The following is a 26,024-nucleotide window of genomic DNA, read 5'->3' as shown; positions in this document are numbered from 1 at the left end:
ACACGAACCACCAGTCACCCTCTCCTGTTATTCCTCGATCCTCATGCAGATGATTTCAGGGTACGGGTGTGTCCCTTCCCAAGCCCCGCTCACCGAAACCTCAGCTCCCCTTACCATCCTGCTGTTCTGCCTGATCTCGCTGTTGCTCTTCGCCCTGAGCTTTGTCCCCTTCCACTGCCTGCTCCGGCAATCCATTGCCCGCCAGCGCCTCGACAACATCTGGGCGGATCACATCGCGCCGGAAATTCTCCTCCTGCAGCAGCCGCAGAGCCCGTAACGTAGCCCCCGGGTGGGTTAAAAACTGTGCATATTCCGGGGTCTTCCAGTAGGAGTAGAGGTAGGCGAGGTAGGCGGCGAACGCAGCGGCGTCGGGGTCGCGAGGGGTCGCGGTGTCTTTGTTGTCGGTCGCGTCCGTCTCGTCGGTGGACTGGCTGATGCCCAGGAGATTGGGGTAGTTGACGGCCAGATGGGAGAGGTAGTAAGGATTGGCGAGGGAGGAGACAAATTCGAGCTCGAGGGTGAAGCGTGGGTTGGTGAGGGTTGGGGGCGGCGGTTGTTGCGGGTTGGTTGGGTCGGTGGGTGGTTGTTGTGGCTGGGCCATGGTTGTGCGTTGGAGGGATTGGGTTCGAGAGTAGAGAGGTGTCACGGAGTTCGATGGTATCGATCAGAGGTCGTAAGCTGGCCGGATGGTTTGAGGGTGGAGGGGAGAGAGTGACTGTGCAGTGCAAGCTTGATTCGGCGCTGGGGAGTGGCAGACGTTGGCGGCACGGGAAGGTAAAAAAGATGCCAAGCATCCATGGGTATACGCCAGACCCACTTTCCCCCACTCCAAACTGGACGAGCTGTCAATCTGATGTAGATTCAGGCACAGTCCAATCTACTCCAGGGGAAATCCGTTTCAATCGATCTGGAGCATTTCTATGACTAGTCACTTCGGAAATCTCCCGAATCGCAAAGGGTCGCTCCTGGAGAACTTATCTGATGCGAATGATACAGAGCCCTGGTCTGACATGACCTAGCGACCTGCGATAAGTCTGCCTTACCACGCGAGAATTAAATGACAGGTGGGCATTCAGATCAATCTCATACCTATATCATCAGTGCTATAGAGATATAGTGGTCTAAGTTGTCCCAGGTTGCTCTGCAAGCCGATCCACATATGCCATGTTTCCAACAATCACGAGCTCGTCGCCCCGACCATTGAAGCTCGAATAGATCTGAGTGACTATCTAGTTCATGACCGAGACACGAACCGAGTCAGGGCCCTGCTGGAACAGTGCTCAGACTGCACTGCTATCGATAGCAGACTGCACCAAGTCCCCCACCCGACTCTCCGTGTTGACCCCCCAACAGTTGAGATAAGAAGCTTGTCGCCACAGCCTCTTTAACTCCCTTGGCCGTTCTTGACAGCACTGATAGACCGAAGGAGGATTGAACGACCTTATCCTGTCATCAGTGGCTAGTCCGGATGGCTGCAGAGGCTTACTGGGCCCTCGAGCAACGTGCCTGACAGAGGCCGTTAGGCTGTGGATTCATTGAGAGCTGTCTTTAATGACTACAAGGTGGAGGTCTTCGTGTGCCTATTTCAATTCGTGAGTGTGAGGGCTATTGACGCAGACCAGCTTACTACTGTGTTCATTCATATAACATGTCTACTAGGCCTCTGTGGCAGGTAAGTGACTATACCACTAGATGACAAACCGGTGCCCATTATTGATGCAACAGCCGACATCCCCGGTAGCTCAAGATGGGTTGAAATAGAGTGACTCTATCAATGTAGCAGCCAACTAGCTCATTTAGAGAGGGAACAAATGCATTGACTTATTAGTCAGTCCGCAGTGTGTTGCCATCAGAATCCGGCATCCCTGGTTGTCTTACATCATCGTCTGTCTGCACCCGGAGGAAGATTGTTCGGATGACAAGAACATTACCGGCGTCACCACCCTGGAAAAGCACTGGGCTAATGTCTCATGTATGGCTTGTAAGCTTTTTCCCCTAGAGTGCACATCCTGGATTCTGTTCATGTTGCTTTTAAGTCCCTCCAACCTGATTTCACGCCCCCAGACCCCACCGACTGCGAAAAAATCGGATATACCCAGCGACCTCGGCTCTCCTGCATTCCTGCAGTCGAGGCAGCGACCAAGTAGCCCATGCATCTGGATGACACCCGAGCGCAAAGAGCTTGCTTGACAACCTCATGACAACATAGCCCAGTCAACTCAAGCAAACACCATGTTGTTTTCGAATTCGACCGGTCGCTTATCTTCAGCCTATCCTGCTCGTTCATTCAATTCACTAACTCGAGGTCCACCTTGATGTACATTATTTAGGATCCGTAGGATTTCAGCAGGAATACAAATCTGAAACGGTTTGCCCAACAAGATGCATCAAGTAGCCACTTGCTTCTGTGTAGCACGAGTAGGCAACCCACCCGTTCCGGCGCCCTTATTCAACCCCAACCCTATCCAGATTGAGGTGAGCAAGAAAAAGCAAAAAAATGACATCAGAAAAAACCTCCCAGGAAGAAAAGAATAAGAAAGAAAAAGCAAAGAGGGTATGCAAGTAAGCAAAGACACATACGTTAACAGCCACTAAAAATAGTGGAGCTGAAAGGAAACCCGGGGGATCTGGGCGAAGTGAGACCCCATGACGATATGCCCGGTTTAGTTACTCAGTACCGGTACAGGTAGTTATGTGACTATGTCATGTCTCTGGACCTTGACATGGGGGTAAACGTCACCGGCACTGACAGCGAAGCATGCCATCGGATGCGGACACATATTCTCACAAAGTCTTTTTGATCTCGTTACAGTTGATCTGGGTGTCTCCCTCTCTTCAATCAAGGTTAAGACAAGGGGGAATGAAAGCCACCGTGTGGGTGGCTGCAGTGCCTTTTTGTCTTGTGTAGAAGGTATCTTACCTGCCAAGGATTCGAGTGGAAGGACAGGAACATTCCGTAGCATGTATGAGAGAGAGAGAGTGTGTGTGTGCCTGAACGCCCGGGGAGTTTTCTGCGCGGGAACACGCGTGTGATGAGCCGACCGACCCTGTTCCCGTCCGCGCGGTTCGTGCAGGGGGAAGATCGGCCGGGTGACTTGGCAGAGTCCTGGAAAACCCACCTTTGGAGTTGGAGGAAGGGAAGTTAACACTGTGAGTAGGGATGAGATGGGATGGAGGGGATATGGAGATTTGCCAAGGTGTCTCATTGATGGGCCGGCCCTGAAGAAGAGGTGCATTGGATGATTACGATGCGGAGAGGCGAAGAGGGAAGCGATGATGCGATGATGCGATGATGGATTATGGAATAGTCTATACTGTACTTCGGACTCGGTTGGTATTGTAGGCATTATTGATTAGGCAAGTGGTGGGCAATAGCCAGCCAGGGGTAAGATCATCATCGGCGTGTCTATCGCTCTGTCGATCCGGATTGATCGAGGGCACCCAGGCATAAGGAAGGGCATAAAGAAGGGCCACATTCCAGAGGGGCAGCGTTGACGCAATGGCAAATGCACATATGACAATATTCATAAGCAGGAGTAACTAGTTAGTAGGAGTCGTGAAGAGCGAAGCTCCCACTAGTTGCTGGCTTGCAGGATCCGATGTGGCTCAAATTGATCTGATTCTGGGGTCACTAATCAACCCGTGGAGAGCAAGAACGTTTTGGTCAATTGTTAAATATTAATAACCCCTGAAGGGTGGAAGGAGAGAGACATTATCACGATCAATCCATAACGTTGATGATTAGTTACCTAGTAGACAGTGAGACACATACACTGCATACATACTACATCTTTCTCAAGTAATACTACCTGCTTCTCTTCTCGTGCTCGTTTTCTACCCTCTCCCCTCCTCTCGCTCTTTCTGATACTGAATGTATTGTATATGTTAGTTAGTAACGCTATTACTATTGACAATTTGACATACACTTACCACTACTAATTCTCGCCCCCCTTTTTGCATGTCAAATTAAAATCCCCCAATAACCGAAGCCAAAAGCTTCTCGCCTTCACTCCACTTTTTTTTTTTTCCTTCTTCCCCTCCTCCAGTCCTCCTCCACCCCCTTTCAGTCGATGAACCGTGGTTTACTGCATCGGACCAAACTATAGTTAGCCGTGACTCTGGATATTTCCCCAGGGGCAGTAGTCAGTTACCAGCACCAGCACCAACACCACCAGCGACAGCACCATCCGAGTTACCCTCTATTCTTCCCTTCCTTCCCTTCCGTCCGCTTCCTTCTCTTCGTCTTTCCTTTCTTCTCCTTCTTCTTCTCCTCTTCTTCTCTCCCTCTCTCCTCTTCTCTTCTCTTCTTCCTCATCTTCTTCTACTTCCCTCCCTTTCTCACTTTGTTCCCCCCCCACCCCTATATCCTCCTCTTCATCCTACCGGTTGTGACTCCTATTCCAACCCCTCCAGGCTACTCTTTAAACCCCCCCACCTTATTCGGGAATTAAATAATTCCACAACTGGAACAATTTGATCACTTAGCACCTTCCTCCACCAACCACCTCCCATCAAGCAGAAAGCAGCCACTGGCAAGAATCAGGGCCAATCACTTCTGCATTTAAAATAAAAAGATTAAGGATTCTCACATTCCTCCGTGCAAGGTCTTTTCTTCGACCTCGACCTCGACCTCGACCACGACTACGACTTGACGGACCGACGGACGGACACCCTACGTCTTGTGCTGCGCTCCTTTTAATTCCCCCCTCCAATAATCCCCTCCTAAATCGTCGGCCGCGGCATCGCTGTTTCAGCAACGCCTAAGCTTACTCTAGTTTGGCGTTGGTCCTCGCATTCTCGACCCTCCCCTGATCATCCACCATCCACTTACCTCCTTATCTTTGGATGTCTCTTTCCTCCATTCCCCAATCAACTTCCTCGACTGTTCCTGCTCTCGACCTCGCATTGCGTGGACTTTCGCAACCATGAATGCCTCCCAGTATTCCTCAACCTACTCCTACCCACCCGGCGTGACGCTGGGCCCGTCAGGTGCGTCATCTTGCTGATTTCCGGTTTCTGCTCCTCTTCCTCGTTGTGTCTCACACTTAAGTCGTCATCTCGTTGCCGTTTCACCTTCGGCGGGGCCTTTCCCCTGGGCCAGAATGTTGCTGTCTTGTCAAGAATGTGGTCTTATTTCAGACCGTGCTTCCCCCGGTCGCCCGTTCGTTTCTCTGATGCTAACTTTATTTCTGCCTCTTCGCAGCCCCCGTCGTCCAACACGCGCATGCGCCTTCCTTGGGCTCCAACAATCCCTTTAGAAACCGAGCGCTGTCTCCTTCTGCCAGTTCTTTCTCTTCCGCTGGCCGACCTGAGCGACCGACCTCGACCAACCCATTTGACGACCTCGATTCGCCACATTCTGCCCCTATCGGAGGAACCATGGTATCTCCGGTCGGAAGTCAGGATATGACTTCGAACACACGCGACCTCTTTGTACGTCCTTCTCTGCTTCCTTACTGCGTCGCCGCGAATACTAATCAGGGGATGCTTCGCTCAACAGGAAAACCTTTCTCTTAACCCTGCCGCGCAACCTGCCGCGCAACCTGCCGGCTATAGGCCCACCCCACCTCGTCCGGAGAAGCCTGCACCAACTGGATACTCCAGCGAGCGAAGGGATCGCCCCGAGCGCCGCACACGCGACCCATTAGATATTTTCGCTGATCCTCCGCGAAACGGCAGCGGTCCCCGGCCCAGTGGCCGAGACCGACCACGTCCCCGTCGCAACTCCGAGTCATCGATCATGGAGCGCCCGAAACACGTGGACACTGAGGAAGAAAGAAAGCGCCGGGAACGAAGACGGAGAGAGCGGGAGGCTCGTGGAAAGGAGGGCAAGGATGGCAAGCCTCGCTCGTCGTCCTCGAAGAAGAACAACTACCAACTTGACATCATCGATAAATTGGATGTGACTAGCATCTACGGAACAGGAAGTAAGTGAAAAAACCGGTCGAATCATGATAAAATTACTAATGTTCAGCAGTGTTCCATCACGATGGACCGTTCGATGCTTGCAACCCGAATCGCAACCGCAAGGGCGTGCGCACGGCACCTATGCAGGCCTTCCCGAAGGACTCCGCCAACATGGCCTTGGGAGGCTCCGGACCGAACAACTTGGATATTGATCACAATCTGTTCCACGGAAGGACTGAGGAAGGCTTCAATGATTTCGCGGCCAGCGCGAGAAGCGAACCTCGCAGGGCTGACAACCCCCCCAACTTTGACCCTACTGCTCGCATTGAACCTGTTCACGGATCGGAGAGTATGGGACTGGGAACCAGTACGTTCTTGGAGGGTGCTCCTGTCAGCCAAGCGGAGCTTCAGCGCCGGGGAACTACCTCGGAAGGCTCGGGCGGCGGTATGAACGGAGGTGGTCTTCAGCGCAAGAAGAGTTTGGCACAAAGACTACGGGGCATTAACCGTGCTCCTAGTGGCCGCTCTCCGGAAGCCACTTACAGCCCGCCTGTCCCTGCCGGACACATCGGTACCATCAAGGCCAACGAGAAAAACCCTTTCTTCCAAGATTACGACGATGCGTGGGACAAGAAGGGCGCTCAGATTACTTCCTCTGAGGAGGCGCGGGACCCTGTGGGTGGACGGGCGCGTTCTTCGAGCAGCCCCAAGCAGAACACGGGATTGGAGCGGAGATTTACAAACGAACGGTCTTACGGTGGTTATGACGAGAACAAGAATGCCGGTGGTGGCGGTGGTGGCTTCATCAATCGCATGAAGAGTCTGCGGAAGCCCCGGCCCGAGCGGCGCGTCACCAACGACTGAGCAAGGAGGTGATCTTTTCATGTAACCCGGTTTCATCGTGCACTCTGTGTGGCCGGAGTAATCATTTATCGGTGGACACCGCGCTGGCAGCACATCCATCCCCATATCCCCCTCAGGGCGCAGAGATTGCTTTCAACAGGAAATGGCAGCATGAGAGCGTTGATGAAATGGAACCATTAAGGAAGCATGAGACCCAATAGACTGACGTAACTTGAAAGAGACGGCAATCTTCGAGCGCGACCATCCATGGGCAACGCGAGACAGCAGATGACGGCTTGGCTTCAGCCTCATTGAGCGAGACCGGAGTTGGCGAAGAGGTGGAGGTTATCTTTGTTGTTGAAGAGTGTATGTATTACATCAGTCAGATGAAAGCGGTTGATCAGGGTGTCCGGATGTCCTGTACTGGCCTTGTCTGCCAAGCAAGTAACAAGCATGGATTTCTTATGGATTACTTCTTTTCTTTCCCAATCCAATTAACCCTTCTTCCAACGTTCCCAGTTTGTGTTGCCCCTTGCAGCGATTGTGTTCTTGCCAATTACTTTCACAGCTTTTAGCCAAAACGAAGATGCAAAGTTCCGCTTAAGCACTACTCCCTCTCTCCAATTGTTGCCTTTGTTTACCCGCTTCTGAATGGAGACATCCACAATCAAGCATCCTGCAGCTTATGTAGTTACCTTGATGCTATCTTCTTATCACCATAGGTTATTCTCTGCTGGCGCTGGGGGTGATAACTATTGAACTACACCCTAGGGGGGTCTTCAGCACTACAAGAAATACTTTTCCCTTGCCAAGGTGCACAGGATGGCCCTCTCCGCGTACAGTACATTACGATCTGTTGGACAAGACAATCTTCCGCTTGACAATTGAGTACTGTGCACACATCTACATTTTGAAATGATATTCTACTCCCCCTGATCTGGTAAGACATCGCGCCTTGCGATGTTGATCTACACAGTTCCGACTTTCATGCTGCAATGTGGATACTTATTCGGTGTGACTTAAGCCCTGAGGATAAGAAAAAGATTTTCATAAGTTGATGAATAAGGTAAGGTAACTAAGTAAGGTAGGTAGGTAGGTATATGTCTGCTCCTCTCCGGGGAATACTTCCCATATCACATCACATCGCATCACATCGCATCACAGATATTTCAACAACAAAAAAATAAGATAAAAACCCAAGACCCCCCCCTATTTCCCTAATGAATCAGAAACCCGAACTCCCCCTCGCCGCACGCATACTAGGAAAATTCATGACGGTGAAAATGTGAAATGCAAAACGTTGCCCGCAAGAACTTGTTGATAACATCGATAGATCGTTTCATCCCGGTGTCCGGGTATTCCAGACTTTAAATCCCGCAGGGGAAAAAGAAGAGGGGAAAAAAAAAAGAGAAGGAGGTGCTGTGTCGTGGAGATACCCTCGCTGAAAGCTTTTCTTTCCTTAAACGCAGCCCCGGATTTGTGAAGGGGAGGGAAGGAATAGGAAAAACAGGCGGGAATCATTCGGACGATTAACATCGAAAGCAGACCCTCTACCGGGGCCGAACGGACGACATTCTCGGGCGGAATGGGTCCGGGGCGGGGATGCCTGCTTTGCGACGGGATTGCGGCTTGGGTCGGGAGAGGGTGTACCTAATTGGAGAGAAATGGGGTTAGTGATTATGTTCTTCCTGACTTGTCCTTTGTAATCTGGAAACGTACTTGGCGAATGCACGAGAAAGAGCCTTCTTGCAGCTGACTTTTTGACTGCCGATGAACGAGTCGACGGTCACGGCGATGGCGCGGTCGATGTCCTGGGCGGAACAATACTCCGAGAGACGCATCTTGCAGAAGGATTCGGCGATACGCATGATGGCTTCGAGGTGACGGACCTGTTGGGGATGTTAGTTTGTTGTGCTGACTATTTCAAAGAAGAAGGAAAGCGTACGGTAATAGGGTAGGCACCCGTGGCCAGAGACTCACGGCGCATGTCGGCAAAGAGACGGGCGATCTTGTCTTGGTCGATCTGGTACAGCTTCGGGTGGCACCGTTCCCGGGCGTACAGGATGTACTTGCGGAGCAGCTCTTGCGGGATCTCACCCTCTTTCTCCTCCTCGCGCTTGCGGGCCTCGGCTTCGCGCGCGGCAAGCTCCTCCTGGGTGGGTGGGAGGCGTTCCTTGGTCTTCTTGTTGATGCGGTAGCCATCTTCGTCGATGGGGTGGCCGTCTGCGTTGACCAGGTTGCCGTCCTCGTCGCGGAGAGGGCGGGAGGGGTTGGCGCGCGAGTGCGACTCCACGACAAAGTTGGCCAGGCGCTCGTCCTCGGTGGGGTCAACCAAGTCGCGGACGACGCACAGGATATCAAAACGAGACAGGATGGGTTCGGTGAGTTGGACGTTATGCGAGAACGGGGCGGAGCTGTTGTAGCGGCCGCCGATTGGGTTGGCGGCGGCCACAACGGCACAGCGCGCTTGCAGCGTCGTGACAATACCGGCCTTAGAGATGGAGATCGTCTGCTGTTCCATGGCCTCGTGGATCGAGGTCCGGTCCTGGTCGTTCATCTTGTCGAACTCGTCAATCAGGCAGGTACCTCGGTCCGCCAACACGAGAGCACCTCCTTCCAGCGTCCATTCGCTGGTCAAGGGATCTCGCCGGACACTGGCCGTCAAACCGACTGCACTAGCACCCTGACCCGTGGCGAATACGGCTCGATGTGCCGTCTTCTCGGTGTACTTCAGGAACTGGGACTTGGCGGTACCGGGGTCACCAAGCAGCAGCACGTTGATATCTCCACGGATGGACATCTTGCCTTGGGCCTGCTTGCTGACTCCACCGAAGAGGGACAGCGCGATGGCGGTCTTGACGTCTAGGTGACCGTAGATACTGGGGGCAATCGAGCGAACGATCTTGTCGACAATCTCGGGGTCTCTGGACAGGGCGCGGATTTCTCGCTCATCCTCTTCCGTCAGGTGGAAACCAGCCAGCTGGTCGTGGGACTTGACGATGTGATTGGCCTCGATGATCGTGGCGAAGACGGGGAATCCGTTCTTGTTGTTGAGCTGCGCATCGTAGCTGTTGCGGTAGATACCGGTAACCTCGATTTCATCACCAGGCTTGGCCGAGTCGATAAGGTCGGCAAGAAGAACGATCTCGCGCTGGCGGGGGAGACGACCGGCGGGGACAGAGCCAGGGGATTCCTGCAGGGTCAACTTCTGGTAGTTGCGGTACACTGTCTTCTCGGAGTGAACGGTAAAAGGTCCCTTGGCCTGACAGTTCTGACAGAATGTGATCTTGACTTCCGCACTGGCTTCCTGTTGGAAGGGACCCAGGTGCGTCCTACACTTCCCGCAAATGAACATAACATATTTCATCTGAGGGAAGACGCCAGTGCGGCGAGTGACGACACCGCTGACACGCAGAAGGCAGTTGAGGTGGGACTGACGGAGTTGGCGGAGAGTGTAAATGACGGGGAGGTCCGTGATCCGGACATGAATCTCGTTGTGGATATCGTGGTATTGCGGGTAGTGGAACAGAGTCACATCGAGGGCAACTTGATCGAAGACTTTCAATACCTCGGTGGGCTCGTTGGCAAGGAAGTATGCAAGAGCAGCCTTGGTGTTGAGGAGGTGCACATAGCTGACCTCAAGCGATGCGGAGTTCACCTCACCAAGGGTCTTAATCTTGTTACCGTAGACGGAACTACCAGTAGGGTCGGTGAATTCCGTAAGGAACGCCTTGAACTCGCGGTAGATGGATCGCAGGACTTGAGGCTGAAGAACCCAGTCGGTGATGTTCGGAGCCTTGACGTCGGTCAACTCCTCCAGGGAGAGCTCTTCCATGACATCGTCGCCCATCTCAACGTCATCCCGATCCTCGTCGTAGTGGTGTCTGCGCCGACGGGGCTGACGAGTGAGATCGACTTCGGCATCTTCATCGTCCTGCAGGAAGGCGGCAGGCATGCGGCGACGGCGCTCCAGTTCCCGATCTCTCTTGTTTAAGCGAGCTTCCAGCTGACGACGAGTGGCCATATCCAGCTCCTCATGGTCGCCGTCGTCGTCGATGTACGTTCCGCGGTATTGCTGGTCTTGTGTGCTTCTGTAATCTTTCTCAAAGGTATCGCCGAACAAGTCAATGCCATCTTCATCTTCGGCCATCTCATCGAGATCGTCGATATCGCCCAGCATGTCAGCCTCTTCATCTCCCTCATTGTCATCCTCGTCGAAAGGGAGCATAGGAGGGGAAGAAGGGGGAGCTGTGGGAAGAGTTAGCATGCACACGGTGTCGATATCAAACACTCGGAGCATCTGAGACTTACGACTCGAAGGAGGGGCGACCGATGAAGTCTCATCATCGGGTTCTCTGTCTCTCTTGCGTCGACCGAGGTTTCCCAGGCCGCGATTTGCGGCGAAATGGCTTGGGCGTAGTGGTGAACTGAAGGGACATGATGAATATTAGTAAAAGGGGATCTGGGAGAAGAAGAGCGGTTGAAGATGAGACCATTCAAATATCGATGGAGTAAACATACCTCATTGTGTCTGGTGTTTCTGACCGGCAGTATGGGGGGTGGGATTGAAGGGATTACCGCACGGAGGTTGTAGTGCGGGCGCCTTTTTTTCATCCGTTGGCAGGGAAATCCATCAGGCGGTGTTGATGCGCGGCAGAAACGCGTCGGAGCGCGACCCAAACGCGTCCGAAAACCAATTAAACCCCCATCGGGAAAGGGAAGCGCCACCCACACAGGCGTTAGTCTACACTCTCCGGCTCAGGACTCCGTACTGTACCTATAATTATACCGTCTAGACCATTATGGGTACTCAGAAGTGACGGGAGAAAAAACCTATAGAGCATTAGCTCGTGCATAGTATAGTTGGATTAACTCTCTTTGCTACAAGATCGAGTCGAGTGGTCTGGATATTGCGGTGCAGCCGCATCACTCTACAGTAGCAGGGACTTCGCACACAGTACTGTACATATCAACTACATTGCTTTGAGGTACTGTGTTGGATTCGGGCTGTTAAGCTCGTATCTTTTCTTTCAGTAAAGCCATCATCTGGCAAGCGATATGAGCTTCAAGTAATTGTTCCGACTCCCGAGTAGCCGTCATCGAGCAGCAAGGTGAGGTCATGCAAACGAGGCAAACACTTGAATCGCCTTGCGCCGCGCGCTTCGAGCTTCCTCGAAGGCTGAGCAGAAGGATAACACCATTTGGCTTACCACAATCCTCTGCTTCAGCTAAATAAGTCTCACTCTCCGCTGATCCACGAGACGACTCACCGCAACTCAGACACAAGAACATGGCCGATCCAGAGGCATCCAAACCAGCCCCCAGCAATGGGCCGCCGAAAGACGCCCAGGCTGCCACCAACCGTCGCGAAAGCTTCAGCTCCCAGAACTCGCAGACTGCCAGACAGTGAGATTTTCGATTCTTTTTCGCACGGGATACGCTGTCGGAAAAATATGCAAAAATGAGATAATAGAGTACTGACGAGTCGTGTCCATCAGATTCATCGAGTCTCAAATTCGCCTCGAAGCTGACGCTCGCGAGATCCTTCCCTACGTGAGCTTGCCCTTTTAAATCCTAACCTGACAACCCGACGACGATGGATCGACTGTCGCATATTACAACCTGTACTGACAGGCGCAGTCTTTCGACACCTGCACCAAAGCCCTAGGTCCCCTCCGACAATCCCTCTTCGCCTGCCTCACCTGTAACCCCGCTCCCACCGATTCCTCCGACGATAATGCATCATACACACCAGCCGCCGTATGCTATTCCTGCTCCATCGCCTGCCACGGGGAGCACAATCTGGTCGAGCTGTTCAGCAAGCGCAACTTTGTCTGCGACTGCGGGACGACCCGGATGCCATCGACCTCGCCCTGCACGCTGCGCAATGACCCGCAGACCGGCGCGAAAGGCGTCCACTCCGAAGAACCCCATCCGGGCAACAAATACAACCACAACTTCCAGAATAAGTTCTGCGGCTGCAACGAGGACTATGACCCCAATCAGGAGCGAGGGACAATGTTCCAGTGTTTGGGTGTGGGGACGGTCGAGACAGGCGGCTGCGGCGAGGACTGGTGGCATCCAGAGTGCCTGATCGGGCTTTCGCGCGACTGGTACCAAACTGCGAAGCAGCAGGAAAAGGAGAAGCAGCAGGATGTGAAAGCTGAGGATGCGGTAGTAGCGGAGAATGGTGACGACAACAAAAACAAGCAAAACGACGAACCTGATGACGATGACGACGAGGAGACGCCCCTCCCACCCGGGTTCCCTGAGGAAGGTGACTTCGACATGTTCATTTGCTACAAATGCGTTGACTCGAATCCGTGGTTGAAGCGCTACGCGGGGACAACCGGCTTCCTTCCCCCGGTTTTCAAAGAAGGTGGACTTGCCAAACCAGTCGCATGTGAAGCCAAACCTGCCGAAACGACAGACCAAGAACCGACGACAGCAGAACCAATCGACCCCACCACCACCACCAGCGCGCAGTCTGAGCGTACCCTCAACTCCAAGAAACGCAAAGCCGACGACGACGACGTTGAACCACAACCCACAGCCGAGCCCTCTGCGAAGCGCATCAAGGACGAGGAGACGTCCGAACCCACCGGCACCAACACCGACACCGTCACAGCACCAAGCAACAACGCCGCTTCACCCTCCACCTCTTCCCAACCCCAACCCGACCAACCCACCGCCCCGAAACACACCACCCTCCCCACCACCCCACCCCGCCAGACCTTCTCCCTCTTCCTCACCGAAACCTTCCGCGACCATTTCTGCCGCTGCCCAGACTGCTACCCACACACCCTCGCCGCGCACCCGCAACTCCGCGAGGAGGAGGAAGCCTACGAGCCGCCCGTGTCGGAGGACGGGGACCACCACCACCACCACGGCGACGGCGCCCGCAGCACGGGCACGGGCAGCCTGCTCGACCGCGGCGAGGCGGCGCTCAGCAACATCGACCGCGTGCGCGCCATCGAGGGCGCCATGGTCTACAACCACCTCCGCGACCGCGTCAAGGAGTTCCTGAAGCCCTTCGCCGAGAGCGGCACCGCCGTCTCCGCCGAGGACATCAAGGCCTACTTCGAGAAGCTGCGCGGCGATGACCAGCATATCCGGGAGGCGGCGGCCGCGGGCCAGGCTTCTTCTGGTGATGGTGGTGGTGGTGGTGACGGGAAGGATGGGGATAGTCGGCGGGAGCAGAATGGTATGTTTCGCTCTCCTCCGCCCGGATCTTCTTTTCTTAGATTTTCAGTTGATTGTTCGTGTGGTTGCTAATTCTGTGGGGTTGTAGGGTACTAAGCTCACTCTTGATATCTATTTGATATATTCCGTTGCATAAGGGTGGGCTGGGGACTTATGAGCTCTAATAGTCGCGGGATATTTGGGATATACGTTTAGGACTCATGATTAGGGAAATGGCACAATTGAAAGGGAACGGCGTGGTTGGTTTGCAAATCGGAGCAGTTCAGTTGTCTTGGACTATCTATCTTTCTATCTATCTATCTATCTATCTATCTCTCAAGAACAATTCGGTTCAATAGTGTCTGTAAAGTGTGTGTTCTCTTTGCTTGATCTAGGAGGGCGTGGCGCCACGGTGGGCACAGAACGCTCGAATTTCAGTGCAGGTTGTACAATGTGCTTATGTTGTATTTCATCTAAATGTGTTGCTATGTATCTCGCACCTGATATTAATTCCAGCAACCTGAACGCCGTGCCCATATGCAGAGACTATATTTCGAGAGATTCAGACTGAAGTGGAGGCGGTAGGATCACTCCTTCAGGCGTTTCGCTGCTCGCCCCATCAATGTATCGTCCGGCAGTCCGCTCCGCTTGGTGCCGGGCAGGCTGCCGGACCGGATGTCATTGTCATCCTGCGTGACCCGGCGGTGGGGGTATTTGCCTTCGAACCCCTCGAAGCAGTTGGCCGAGATGGCGCCGCCGTTGCGGAAGTACGGGTGCTCCAGTGCCTCCTGGGCTGTGATTCTCTTGGTGGGGTCGTACTCGAGCAGCCGCGCCAGCAGGTCGTACCCGTCCGCCCCGGGAGTGCCCGCACTCGAGTTGGAGGAGTATCCGTTGTTCTTGAGACAGCTTTGGTACCAGCCCTCGAGGTTCGAGGAGCGGCTGAAGTGGCCGGGGGCCCGCGACACGGCCAGGGACTGGAGCTGGGCGTATTCCGGCATCGAGACGATGCCCGGCCAGGTCTCCTTGGTCGGGAGGCCCATGATCTCCATGATCTTCATCATCTGGTTGCGCTGGAAGGGCACCGTCTTCTTGCTGTCCATCTTGGCCTCTTCGCCCTTGAAGATGGGCCGCAGCGAGAGGAGCTCCGCGAAGATGCACCCCACCGCCCACAGATCCACCGCGGGCGTGTAGTGTCGGCTTCCCATGAGAAGCTCGGGGGCACGGTACCAGATGGTGACGACCACTTTGTCGCCCGAGAAGAGGGAGTTGAGGGGTTTGTAGAAGAGACGGGCGAGACCGAGATCCCCAATGCGGATGGCGCCGCTGGATGTGACCAGGATATTGGCTGGCTTGAGATCCCGATGCAGTACCCAGTTGGTGTGGAGATAGAGGAGACCGTTCAGCAGCTGGAACAGGATCGATTTGACCATCGCCGCTGGAATCGCATGTCTCTGCGGTTGCGTGTGGTGGTGGATGATCTGGAGGAGATCGTGTTCCGTGTACTCGAAGACCATGAAGATGCACTTGTCTTCCAGGATGATTTCTGCCAATTGCACCACATTGGGATGGTCAAGCTCGGAGCAAAGAGCCATCTCTCGGATCGCGGACTGCGAGAGACCAGTGTACTGCACTACCTCCCCTTCCTTGTCCGGCTTGAACCTGTAGTCGGTCAGCGACGAGAGATTTGATGGAAGTGAAGGCGTCCGCATCTACTTACTTCTTGATGGCGAACTCGCCCTTCTGGCCATTTTTGCCGATCGCCTTGTAGACTCGGCCATACGTACCGCTGCTGATGAAACCCACAATGTGGTATCTATCTCGCACTCGGACTTTACTGGTGTAACCGGTCCCTGGCGGCCTTCGCGAATCTGTGCTTTCTAAATATAGAAAATCATGTTAGCACTCATAGGAACAGTATTTCTCAGTGACAAGGCATCAGCCAATCGCAATTTAGGGGTAAGAGTCTTGGAGGACAGAGAAAAAAAATTAAGTCAACCCGAGATTGCTGGCAGAGGGGTAGACAGTTCAATAAGTGAGGGTATAGCGTATAGCAGCAGCGTGTAGCCAGCAACAAGAGGGTCGGAGATCGAAGGGACAGCAATTACCACGTGGATAAAACCCGGCGACAGAATTATAGAACGGAAAGCTCTTCCCAAACATGATGGAGGCACTAGACAGTTCTTGTTTCAAACCCGTTCAGAAAGCTCGAGACCTATAGTCTAGCTCGGGTACATTTGAAGATGTCACCAATGAGATAGTAATTTAGAACTAACAATCTTCAATCATCAACCAGTGGACATCGTGATGGTGATGGGCCCAGGTCAAGAAAGTAGAAGGGCGCTTGGAGAACTGAGTGGTGGCAAAAGGTGGAGACAGACGGGGTGCTAACGGAGGGTGGGTGGGTTGCAACTTGGAAGCAGTGGAGAAGCACAGAAAGGAGTAAAATAAATAGGGTAAGAATGTATAAGTATGGAGTACTGAGTAGGTAGTAGGTTATGTATGTACGAGTATGAATGGATAATGAATTATAGCCGGGTATTACCATCAACAGTCGCCTGCAGACTCTTCAAGTTCTTTAGAGACAGACTTTGGCTGACGGTGGCCACAGTAGGCCTGGAAGTCGCACTTAGAGGACCGGATGAGGAAGGGGGATTCGTCAGACTCATGGAAGAAGAAGAAGAAGAGGAAGAGAAGAAAAAGAAAAAAGAAGAGGAAAAGAAGAGGTAGATTTGAGAGGGAGGAATGCTCGGGAGACAAATTGGGGTGGTGTGGTTCGATTGAACTGGTTAATACGAGGAGTAGTAGCTTGTTGGATAGAGGAAAGTAAGTCAGTACGCGGTATCTATTCGCAGTCGGCAAGGACAGTGAGCTGAACCATGCATACGGAGACACTGATCTCCACCACTATGAGAAGAGCCTAAGACCTGCAGGAAGGGACTCAATGATCAGGTACTCCGTAGGTTAGGTATGATTGAGAAATGAGCAACAATGGTTGGTGGTGAGAGGCTGCATTGAGAGGCGGAGGTGGAGAGGGAGAGGGGAGGGGATTGTGGCTGACTCAGCACAACATCAGTCCCCTGGTTGATAAGAACAACAACAACAGCAACTACAGCCAACAAGAACAAACAATACGTGTATACATGTGTAACTATCCACTACGCATAGTCACTTGCTTGTATAGTCAAACTACATAACTCTGAATCCTTACAGAGTACCTCAATGCTCACATTGCTACGGAGTACTGAAACTCTGTGGCAAACTCCCTATCAACCCCGGCCCCCTGAGTCGGTGATAAGGCAACGGACTTTCCTTCTCCCGATGCATACTGATTAGCCGCAACGTCATCTAGACGCAGCTCGGCACTTAACAACAACCCTCCTTTTTTGACATTGGTGATGACTGGACCGAAACCTACTTGAAAGTCTCCATTGGTCGATGACTTGATTGTTGTACGAGGAATATCCTTGCAATTTCAACTTCCAACCATAGAATGGCTTCAGGGGACTCGACCCGATCTAGGGTCACGCCGTACTTGGTCTATCTCGTGTTCATAACCACCCTAGGACCGCTGCAATTCGGATATCACCTTGTAAGCATCGGGGGCCATCTCATCTTTCCATGTTACTACCTTTGCTGACTTTGGGACCTGTCAAGGCTGAATTAAACGCACCTCAAGCCGTGATCACTTGCGAGCAAAAGAGCATTCACTCTGCTACAAGCGCAGCCTCACTTCCGCAATGCATACCGATGAACCCGTCCCAGTTCGGCCTGGTATCATCGATTTACACCCTTGGTGGCCTAGTCGGAGCTCTGTTGGCAGGGCCAGTATCCACCAAACACGGTCGCTTGTTCACTCTCCGCGCTACGACTATATTCCATATCTTGGGTCCCGTAGCTGAGACCTTCGCATCCAACATACCGTTGCTAAGCGTTGGCCGCTTCCTATCGGGAGTCGGGTCCGGGGCCGCTATTGTTGTCGGTCCAATTTATGTTTCCGAAATAGCCCCTCCTGCTGCAAGGGGCTTCTTCGGCGCCTTCACGCAAGTCATGACGAACGTTGGGATCTTGCTCACACAAACGCTGGGGTACTTCCTGAGTTACGGAAGTGTATGGAGGGTCGTTCTTGCCGTCGCCGGCTTCATCGGGGCTCTGCAGCTTCTGGGACTCTTTCTGGTTCCGGAGAGTCCTACCTGGCTTGCAGAGCATCAGAAGGGCAGCTTGGCCAGGAAGGTACTGCAGCGTCTGCGCGGGAAGGATGCTGATATTGAAGAGGAGGTCAAAAGCTGGTCCAGCCCCTCCGTTGATGCTGCAGATGGATCGGGAGAGGAGCAGTCACTGCTGACACCACCATCGAGCAATATGCCACCGAAACAGCCACCAGTTACCATCCTCAGAGCCGTCACAGATCCTTATTATCGACCAGCTATTGTTGCCGTCGTTGGTGTCATGATTGCCCAGCAATTCACAGGAATTAACAGCATCATCATGTACAGCGTCTCGCTTCTTCAGAGCATCCTTCCTACTACCGCAGCCCTACTGGCAGTGGCCATCTCGGGTATCAACTTGGTTATCACACTTGCCTGCACTCCTTTGCCTGACAAGATCGGGCGTAAGAAATGCCTTTTGCTTAGCATCAGCGGCATGGGGATAAACTCCTTACTCTTAGCTCTGGGTATCTACACCAGCCAGAAAGCCTTGTCTGCAATCGCTGTGCTGCTGTTTGTGGCCTGCTTTGCTGTCGGTGTAGGGCCTGTGCCGTTCATCCTTGCGTCTGAGCTGGTTGGTCCGGAGGCTGTGGGCGCCGCACAGAGCTGGGCGCTTGCGGCCAATTGGACTGCGACATTCATTGTGGCGCAATTCTTCCCTGTCTTGAACCAGGCTCTGGATCGAGGCAGGATATATTGGGTCTTTGCTGCTATGGCTTGTCTTTTCGGAGCGTTCATTTACTGGCGGGTTCCTGAAACCAAGGGCAAAGCCAGCTCCGATGAGGTTTGGGGCAGGGTTGATCGACGAAGAAGTGACTAAAGCGACCTATTGCAGGATTACTATTGTTGGCTCATAGCCTTGGATGGGTTAAAAGCGGGATACAGATAGGAAAGGACTTCAGTCGACTTGCCTGAAGGGCAAAAAGATTTAGGCCCATGACAACCAGCGCTTGCACTTGCTAAGCTCCAGTACCACCATAATCTAAATCGAGCAACTAGTATCTCTTAGAATAGAGGCTTCAACGAGAAAGCTCGCATACAGCCACAGCTTATGTGTCACTCTTGGCATTAAGGGGTGCGCTTGAGGGCAGTAACGATTGGCGAAGCCTGATTGCGATCTGCACTATGGCTGTCCAGCAGCATCTCGCTCAAAGGACTGCTAAATTGTGCTGAGAGCATGTATTTTGAAGGCTTTAGCCCCTATTTCTCGTTGGACTTGTTGGCTATAGGTTGGTATAAAGTTGTGTCCAACTTTACATACATCTACGCGTCTCAGGTCTGAAACACAAGAGATTGGCTGAGCTCATATGTCTCTCTGGCTCTACTCACGAAAAACACAAATTGATTGCCAAGTATCGAAGATAGACAGCCTAAGGCCCGGAGCTTTACAAAAATCAACAGCCAGGTGAAGGCCTGCATCCACACTGTGGTAGTCTATAGGGCTGGAAGCCTGGGACGGAGGCTTGTCTGCATCGCAACGGTGGAACGAGACGCTGCTGTACGGAGGCCGCGGAATGGCCCGTTGGTCAGCGGGCGCCCCTCCCTCCTTTACTAGCACCAGACTATAACTCCCGTAGTTATGGTAGACTAAATTTCAAAGCAAAGAGAGAATCCCATCCAATCCAAAATTGCTATTTCTCATCCCAACAACTCCTTTCCAGCCCTTCCGCCGGTTCCTACTGGAGCCTTTTGACACTCAAGGTGGGGACACGATCGCTCAGCCCTGCTTCAGGGGACTTGACTGCTGCTTAGGCAGGCCAAAAGTGGAATTCTTTGCGGAGTCTTCCATCATCCATCATTCATGGGATCCTGATTCTAATTCCCGAGGGGGTTTTATTATCGGAAGATGTCTGTCCAGGCAGCCAGAAACCCATAGAGATCCATAAAGTAGGACAATCGGCGGTCCCGTGGAAGCACTCGCAGGCAGACCTTTTTCCTTCTTTCTCGTTCTCCTACCTTTGATGCAGCAGAGGATGGCAGATGCATTCGGTAGGGGAGAACAGGAAAAGAATTCCCGCAGCATGAACCGGTACCATATTTAGGAAGATAACCTCCATTGTGTACGGAGTCTCCGTAGTTAAGGATGTGATGTAGAGCGACCAATCTGGACTAGGCAGCCACAATCATTGATCACTCACTCTGGTGGAGATGAGACTAACTTCTTGGACCTGACGTCGTTCAACTCTTTTTACTCGCCGTTGGGTTTGGTTCATTCTCTCCCTACCAAGATTAGCCAGATTAGGGGGACGAAATGCTTTGCATAAGTGCGATAATTGCATCTAGCTGCATTATCATTCATTCTTGGAAGAAGAGAACGAACAACCTGTTAGTTCTAGGAGTGAAGTTGGGGTGGGGGAGAGAAAAGCAGGGCAACAACTAGTTAACTTTACCTCTTATTTCCGCTCTCCGAAGTAGTCCTGGGTTGCCGAGGATATGGAAGAAGAATAAGTAAAATGAGTGATTCAATGCGACTCGATCACTAAATTGACTAGCGATATGTCAACTTGTCATCTACTCGAGGATTCTGTACTTATTCTCCGTATTCTTTTCTGATTTATTTTTTTCTTTCTCCTCTCCGTATTCCGGCAATGTCTCCCTAGTCGATCGAGGCCACCCCACTTTATATACGAGAGAGGACAGTCTGGTCTGTCTAGTCCATTATCTATCTAGACTGTCCGTCTGGCTTGTTGTTCCTTTTTCTCCGTGCTTCGATGAAGGCCATAAACTAAAATAATAAAGTCTATGCGCAACCCACTCGGTCTCACCCACCCACTCAGCCGCGCAGTCAACTTTCCCATCCACCACTAACCACCACCACCTCCCATCCTTCCACACCTCTTCCACTATTCAACAATCACTGTCTGTTGTTTTCTCACCATGCTCCTGATCTCCCACATCTAAAGGGTGCCAATTGCAAAGTGCGTATACCTACCTCTGCTCCAACCTCATCGCAGTGCGTTGCGACCGTGGTGGCTTGCTCGTGGGATTGCTGGGTCGCCCGGAGCCAGATCTTCCTAAGATCGCCCGGCACTCAACCTTGACAGGCAACCACCGCGACAACTCTCCGTCATTGTGACTGGGGAGCTCCTCCTGTTCCCTTCTCCAGCTGCTGATTAGCCCCTTCAGGGCAGCTTCCCCTAATATCCCTGTTTGCTCACGAACGCGTCCCCAAACAATCCCACCCTCCGATCGCTTTCCCGTCGTCAGCATCGACGCGACGTCACCTCCCCGGCTCCGTCTGGCCTGCTTTCTCCCCCTCCCCGCACTTCCCGACGGTTCATCATCATGGTGCGCTTACCGTTGCCACAACGGCTCAGCACTCATTTGAGCTCAAAAAGCACCAATACCACTCCCGGCCAAAGCAGAAGTACCAGTCCTATGAGAATGTCTGACACGAAGCCCTTGATCCTCAAGGTCTCCGTCCTTCGGGTGAGTCCGCACTTCCCACATTCGCGGAGCCGTTCGGAAGTTCCGCCCGCATTCCTCAACATCACTAACCGTTGGGTTGTACTAGGGGAGAAATCTAGCAGCTAAGGACAGAGGAGGAACTAGCGATCCAGTATGGCATACAATCTATTCCAAACACTTAGCCAGCTGATCACCTGCTAATAAAGCCACCTTGTTTAGTACATGATAGTCACACTTGGAGAGGCCCGGCAGTCGACACCCACGATACCAAAGACCCTGAACCCAGAATGGAATGTGACGTTTGAGATGCCCGTGGTCGGTGTACCACTATTGGAGTGCATCTGTTGGGATCATGATCGGTTCGGCAAAGACTATATGGGCGAATTCGACATTGCCCTCGAGGAGATATTCAGCCGCGGCGAGGTCCATCAACAGGTACATTTTCCCGGAACGCGACTGACCTGGACGTGCGAGTTGACATGATACCTGCAGCCAACCTGGTACACTCTCCGCTCGAAACGAAAGCCGTCGAAGAAGAAGGACAGTATTATTTCTGGGGAAATCCTGCTGCAGTTCTCTCTCATCGATCCCGCAAACCCCAGTGCCCCTGCGGAAGAAGTCTACCAGAAGTTCAGAAACCTGGTATGTGCTGGGGACGATGAAGATGAGTTCCCGCAGGTACCTTCATTTTCACTGGAGGATGTCGACAGAGACGAAGAAACGTCGGATGAGACGGATGACCCTACCAAACCAGAGATCGTGGAAAAGCGAAGAAGGAAATTGCGCCTCAAACGTCTGAAACGTAAATCTTTGGCAGCAAGAGCCTACCAGTTCTCCGGGGTAGGAAATGGAGTGCAAGGCATCGTATTCATGGAGATTGTGAAGGTGACGGATCTTCCACCCGAACGGAATGGTATGGTTTCCCTGTGTCCATCCCAACCTCGTCATGGCTGAGCTAACTCTTGATGAAGTGACGCGCACCTCCTTCGACATGGACCCGTTCGTTGTCACCTCACTCGGAAGAAAGACGCTTCGGACACCGGTTGTCCGTCACAATCTCAATCCAGTATACAACGAGAAAATGGTGTTCCAGGTCATGAAGCATGAAACCTCGTATACGATCGGCTTCACCGTCATGGACAGGGACAAGTTCTCTGGCAATGACTTTGTCGCATCTGCCGGGTTTCCATTGCAAACATTGATCAAATCCGCTCCCAACGCCGATCCTGAGACTGGCTTGTACGATCTATCAAATCAGACTCCCGATCTGACGAGCTCTGAATCGGACATCGCTGCTAGACCAGCACCGCGGATCTCAGTTAGCCCTTCTCCCTCGACCAGCAGCCTGTCCAAATCACCTAGACTAGGCATGTCACCGAGGGGCTCTTCTACGTCCCTTTCGGGCCAGTCACAGCAGGGAGAGTCGACTCTTCTTCCACCTCGGAGTGTCCCGGAAGACACTGAGACTCCCAGCCTCTCAAGCTCTCCTACGCTGGCTAACTTTACCGTCTCCCCGCTTGAGCCTGATAGCGAAGGGCTCCGAGTCTATCGCATCCCACTCAGCTTGAAAAACAAGGATAGATGGGAAGACAAACACTCGCCCGAACTATTTGTCAAGGCCAAATACATGCCGTATCGTGCCCTGCGCCAGCAATTCTGGAGACTCATGCTTAAACAATACGATGCAGACGACAGCGGTCGTATCGATAAGGTTGAGCTGACTACCATGCTTGACACTCTTGGTTCCACCTTGAAAGAGTCCACGATTGACAGTTTCTTCGAGCGCTTCAGTCTGGAAAATCAACCCAGCGAAACGATGGATCTGACCTTTGATCAAGCTGTGATCTGCCTAGAAGACACCCTTCAGGCCCTCCAAAAAGACCCGAGATTGGCAAGCAGAAAGGTCTCGCCTACATCGTCATCGATCAGCCAGGATAGTGAGGAACAGTCAAGCGGTGATGATGAGCTCATTGCAGGGCTTAACGCTGGCTTGCCAGCCAACCATGACCCCCAGACTACACATGTTCCTACCATACCCACCGAGGAGCAGCCGGGCTTGGTTGACGAAGACCTTCAACCTGACGATTTGGGAGATGAACGCGGCGTGGAGCATGTCATTGAGCTTCGAGAATGCCCCCTGTGCCATCAACCGCGGCTCTCCTCTCGTTCAGATGCCGATATCATCACGCACATTGCCACGTGCGCAAGCCGGGATTGGCGGCAGGTGGACAACCTCGTCATGGGAGGATTCGTGACCTCAAGCCAGGCGCAGCGCAAATGGTACACTAAAGTCATCACGAAGATTGGTTATGGTGGCTACAAGCTAGGTGCCAACTCGGCCAATATCCTTGTCCAGGACCGAATCACTGGGCAAATCAACGAGGAGCGCATGAGTGTCTATGTTCGACTGGGTATTCGATTGTTGTACAAGGGTCTCAAGAGCAGAGAAATGGAAAAGAAGAGAAGTACGTCCCAACACCTTGTATGCGGTTATCGTTCAAAAGCTCTCGCTAACCATTATTTCAGTTCGCAAAATCTTGAAGTCCATGAGCATCAAGCAGGGCAAGAAGTACGATGATCCTGCGTCTGCCAGTCAGATCCGGGACTTCATCAACTTCCACCAACTTGATATGTCGGAGGTCTTGTTGCCCATCGAAAAGTTTAATAATTTTAACGAGTTCTTCTACCGTGCACTGAAGCCCGGTGCCCGGCCCTGCTCTGCGCAGGACGAGCCCAGAGTTGTTGTGTCACCAGCTGATTGTCGAGCGGTTGTATTCGACCGTATGGATGATGCGACTAACATCTGGGTCAAAGGACGAGAGTTTTCTATTGAACGCCTCCTCGGTGATGCTTACCCGGAAGATGTGAAGCGCTACAAGAACGGAGCGCTGGGTGTTTTCCGTCTGGCTCCCCAGGATTATCATCGCTTCCATATTCCCGTGGACGGAGTCATGGGTACCCCCAAGACTATTGAGGGTGAGTACTACACGGTCAATCCCATGGCGATCCGCTCTGCTCTCGACGTGTATGGCGAGAACGTGAGAGTGCTCGTGCCAATCGATTCCGTGGCTCATGGTCGTGTCATGGTGGTCTGTGTTGGAGCCATGATGGTTGGAAGCACAGTCATTACACGAAAGGCTGGGGAGCAGGTTTCACGGGCCGAAGAGCTCGGTTACTTTAAGTTTGGAGGAAGTACCATTCTTTTGCTCTTCGAGGAGGGGTCGATCAACTTTGACAGTGACTTGGTGGACAACTCGAAGGGGCCCTTGGAAACTTTGGTAAGACGACCCCTTACTGCTCCTTACGCATGTTTCTTAAACTAACACGGCCATCTTTCGAAAATAGATCCGGGTAGGCATGTCTGTGGGTCATCATCCCGATATTCCCCAGTTCGAACCGGATATGCCCAAGAAATCCGAGGATGTCTCTCTTGAGGAGATGCAGTCTGCCAAGCGTCGGATTGAAGGCAGTCTGGCCCCGCCGACTGGAGATGTCCCTGCTCTCCCGTAGACTATGTTGTGCATTGTAATTTTGTTTTTACATATGCTCTGTATTCTTGCAGCTCTTCTTGCCAAGCGGGGTATATTGCTTTATTTTTTTCATTATTCTTTCGGGCGTTGACAGGTACGCTTAAGAGGCCAGGAGCCTGCATAGCGATTGAGAAACTCATTTTGTAAAAAGATTATAAGTATGAGGTGTGATGTGTGATGGGCATGAAGGGATGTTGAAGGGTGGATGGATTGTACATAATCTCGATACAAGAATTGGTGATTCTACCATATGTGAATAAAACAATTTATATACACCAAAGTTTTGGTACTTGATGGATGCATTTGAGCAATTGATTGAAGAGCACTCATAGTAGTCTAGCAATCGAGTTGGCGGGACAAGCTAGAAGTTGTCATCCCGAAACGGACTAGCGCTTTCTCCCCACGCGCCACGGCCAAAACAACCGCGTGCCTGCGGCGACCGACCGACCGACCAAGGCCAAAACCCCCCCATCGTCATCCCGACGCCAGCATCAGAGTTCCCTCTGCGCAAGGAGCGGGATTCCATCGCGATAATTCTGCCAGACGCTGAGGGAGAATTGACTACTCGTCCGAGATATTGCCTACGAGCGCGACCTTCCTTGGGACAATCTGTGCGGGTGGTTGTGCGCGCGCAACCCGCATCGACAACACACGTCTCTCGGACAACAAACCTTCACAACCCAAACCCCCCCCTCATTCAATTCACCTACGCCGTCAACAATACAACATCCCCTGATTGTTCTTGTCGATCTGCGACCGTGCGATATACCAGCCGGGCTTTACACCCAAAGACGAGTGACGAGACAGGCGGAGGAAAGGAAAACGCAGCATCCGACGACCCAAACCCGCCCGCCCTCGACAACTTCGACTCCACGATTTGCTTCCGCCAGTGATATTGCATTGGCGCAGTCTTATCGAAAGGGTGCAGATAGCTTGTCTAGGGGCTTTC

General features: G+C 52.6%; 9 protein-coding genes across 9 annotated transcripts; 4 read left to right on the top strand and 5 right to left on the bottom strand.

Moving 5' to 3' along the window:
* Positions 1-112: 112 nt before the first annotated feature.
* Positions 113-559, bottom strand: BO86DRAFT_295583 (mediator of RNA polymerase II transcription subunit 31; the record flags this gene model as incomplete). Its single annotated transcript, XM_025667409.1, has 1 exon — positions 113-559. A coding segment is annotated over one exon (447 nt), but the record flags the coding sequence as incomplete, so codon positions are not given.
* Positions 560-2,489: 1,930 nt separating this feature from the next.
* Positions 2,490-3,535, bottom strand: BO86DRAFT_124987 (uncharacterized protein). The gene has a single exon (XM_025666054.1). The coding sequence runs from the start codon at positions 3,345-3,347 to the stop codon at positions 2,691-2,693; it is 657 nt and encodes a 218-aa protein (XP_025526512.1). The 5' UTR covers positions 3,348-3,535; the 3' UTR covers positions 2,490-2,690.
* Positions 3,536-4,928: 1,393 nt separating this feature from the next.
* BO86DRAFT_124977 (Pal1 family protein) lies at positions 4,929-6,945 on the top strand. The gene is made up of 3 exons (XM_025666053.1): positions 4,929-5,433; positions 5,501-5,927; positions 5,978-6,945. Exons 1-3 carry the CDS (start codon positions 5,380-5,382, stop codon positions 6,769-6,771), a joined length of 1,275 nt encoding a protein of 424 aa, XP_025526511.1. The 5' UTR covers positions 4,929-5,379; the 3' UTR covers positions 6,772-6,945.
* An 878-nt stretch (positions 6,946-7,823) lies between these two features.
* Positions 7,824-11,321, bottom strand: BO86DRAFT_457067 (MCM DNA helicase complex subunit MCM2). The gene is made up of 5 exons (XM_025677202.1): positions 11,272-11,321; positions 11,062-11,177; positions 8,696-10,998; positions 8,470-8,639; positions 7,824-8,400 (listed from the first exon to the last, which is right to left on the bottom strand). Exons 1-5 carry the CDS (start codon positions 11,274-11,276, stop codon positions 8,301-8,303), a joined length of 2,694 nt encoding a protein of 897 aa, XP_025526510.1. The 5' UTR covers positions 11,277-11,321; the 3' UTR covers positions 7,824-8,300.
* A 420-nt stretch (positions 11,322-11,741) lies between these two features.
* On the top strand, positions 11,742-14,255 carry BO86DRAFT_390206 (putative metaphase-anaphase transition protein (Mlo2)). Its single transcript, XM_025672330.1, has 4 exons — positions 11,742-12,156; positions 12,249-12,303; positions 12,391-13,954; positions 14,042-14,255. The coding sequence occupies exons 1-4, from the start codon at positions 12,041-12,043 to the stop codon at positions 14,047-14,049; spliced, it is 1,743 nt and encodes a 580-aa protein (XP_025526509.1). The 5' UTR covers positions 11,742-12,040; the 3' UTR covers positions 14,050-14,255.
* A 17-nt stretch (positions 14,256-14,272) lies between these two features.
* Positions 14,273-16,194, bottom strand: ssn3 (cyclin-dependent serine/threonine protein kinase SSN3). Its single transcript, XM_025666052.1, has 3 exons — positions 16,038-16,194; positions 15,650-15,809; positions 14,273-15,591 (listed from the first exon to the last, which is right to left on the bottom strand). The coding sequence occupies exons 1-3, from the start codon at positions 16,090-16,092 to the stop codon at positions 14,520-14,522; spliced, it is 1,287 nt and encodes a 428-aa protein (XP_025526508.1). The 5' UTR covers positions 16,093-16,194; the 3' UTR covers positions 14,273-14,519.
* A 1,078-nt stretch (positions 16,195-17,272) lies between these two features.
* On the top strand, positions 17,273-19,125 carry BO86DRAFT_341168 (putative MFS glucose transporter). The gene is made up of 2 exons (XM_025669068.1): positions 17,273-17,521; positions 17,587-19,125. The coding sequence occupies exons 1-2, from the start codon at positions 17,423-17,425 to the stop codon at positions 18,955-18,957; spliced, it is 1,470 nt and encodes a 489-aa protein (XP_025526507.1). The 5' UTR covers positions 17,273-17,422; the 3' UTR covers positions 18,958-19,125.
* Positions 19,126-19,337: 212 nt separating this feature from the next.
* On the bottom strand, positions 19,338-20,577 carry BO86DRAFT_457064 (uncharacterized protein; the record flags this gene model as incomplete). Its single annotated transcript, XM_025677201.1, has 3 exons — positions 20,094-20,577; positions 19,467-19,699; positions 19,338-19,360 (listed from the first exon to the last, which is right to left on the bottom strand). Exons 1-3 carry the CDS (start codon positions 20,192-20,194, stop codon positions 19,338-19,340), a joined length of 357 nt encoding a protein of 118 aa, XP_025526506.1. The 5' UTR covers positions 20,195-20,577.
* Positions 20,578-21,422: 845 nt separating this feature from the next.
* BO86DRAFT_315676 (putative phosphatidylserine decarboxylase Psd2) lies at positions 21,423-25,055 on the top strand (the record flags this gene model as incomplete). The annotated part of the gene is made up of 7 exons (XM_025668103.1): positions 21,423-21,566; positions 21,652-21,696; positions 21,765-21,980; positions 22,038-22,458; positions 22,517-24,010; positions 24,072-24,823; positions 24,891-25,055. 7 exons carry the CDS (start codon positions 21,423-21,425, stop codon positions 25,053-25,055), a joined length of 3,237 nt encoding a protein of 1,078 aa, XP_025526505.1.
* Between the last annotated feature and the right edge of the window lie 969 nt (positions 25,056-26,024).

The sequence above is a fragment of the Aspergillus japonicus genome, assembly GCF_003184785.1.
Source record: "Aspergillus japonicus CBS 114.51 unplaced genomic scaffold BO86scaffold_33, whole genome shotgun sequence".
Classification (NCBI taxonomy): domain Eukaryota; kingdom Fungi; phylum Ascomycota; class Eurotiomycetes; order Eurotiales; family Aspergillaceae; genus Aspergillus; species Aspergillus japonicus.
This window is presented reverse-complemented; position numbering and strand designations above follow the sequence as displayed.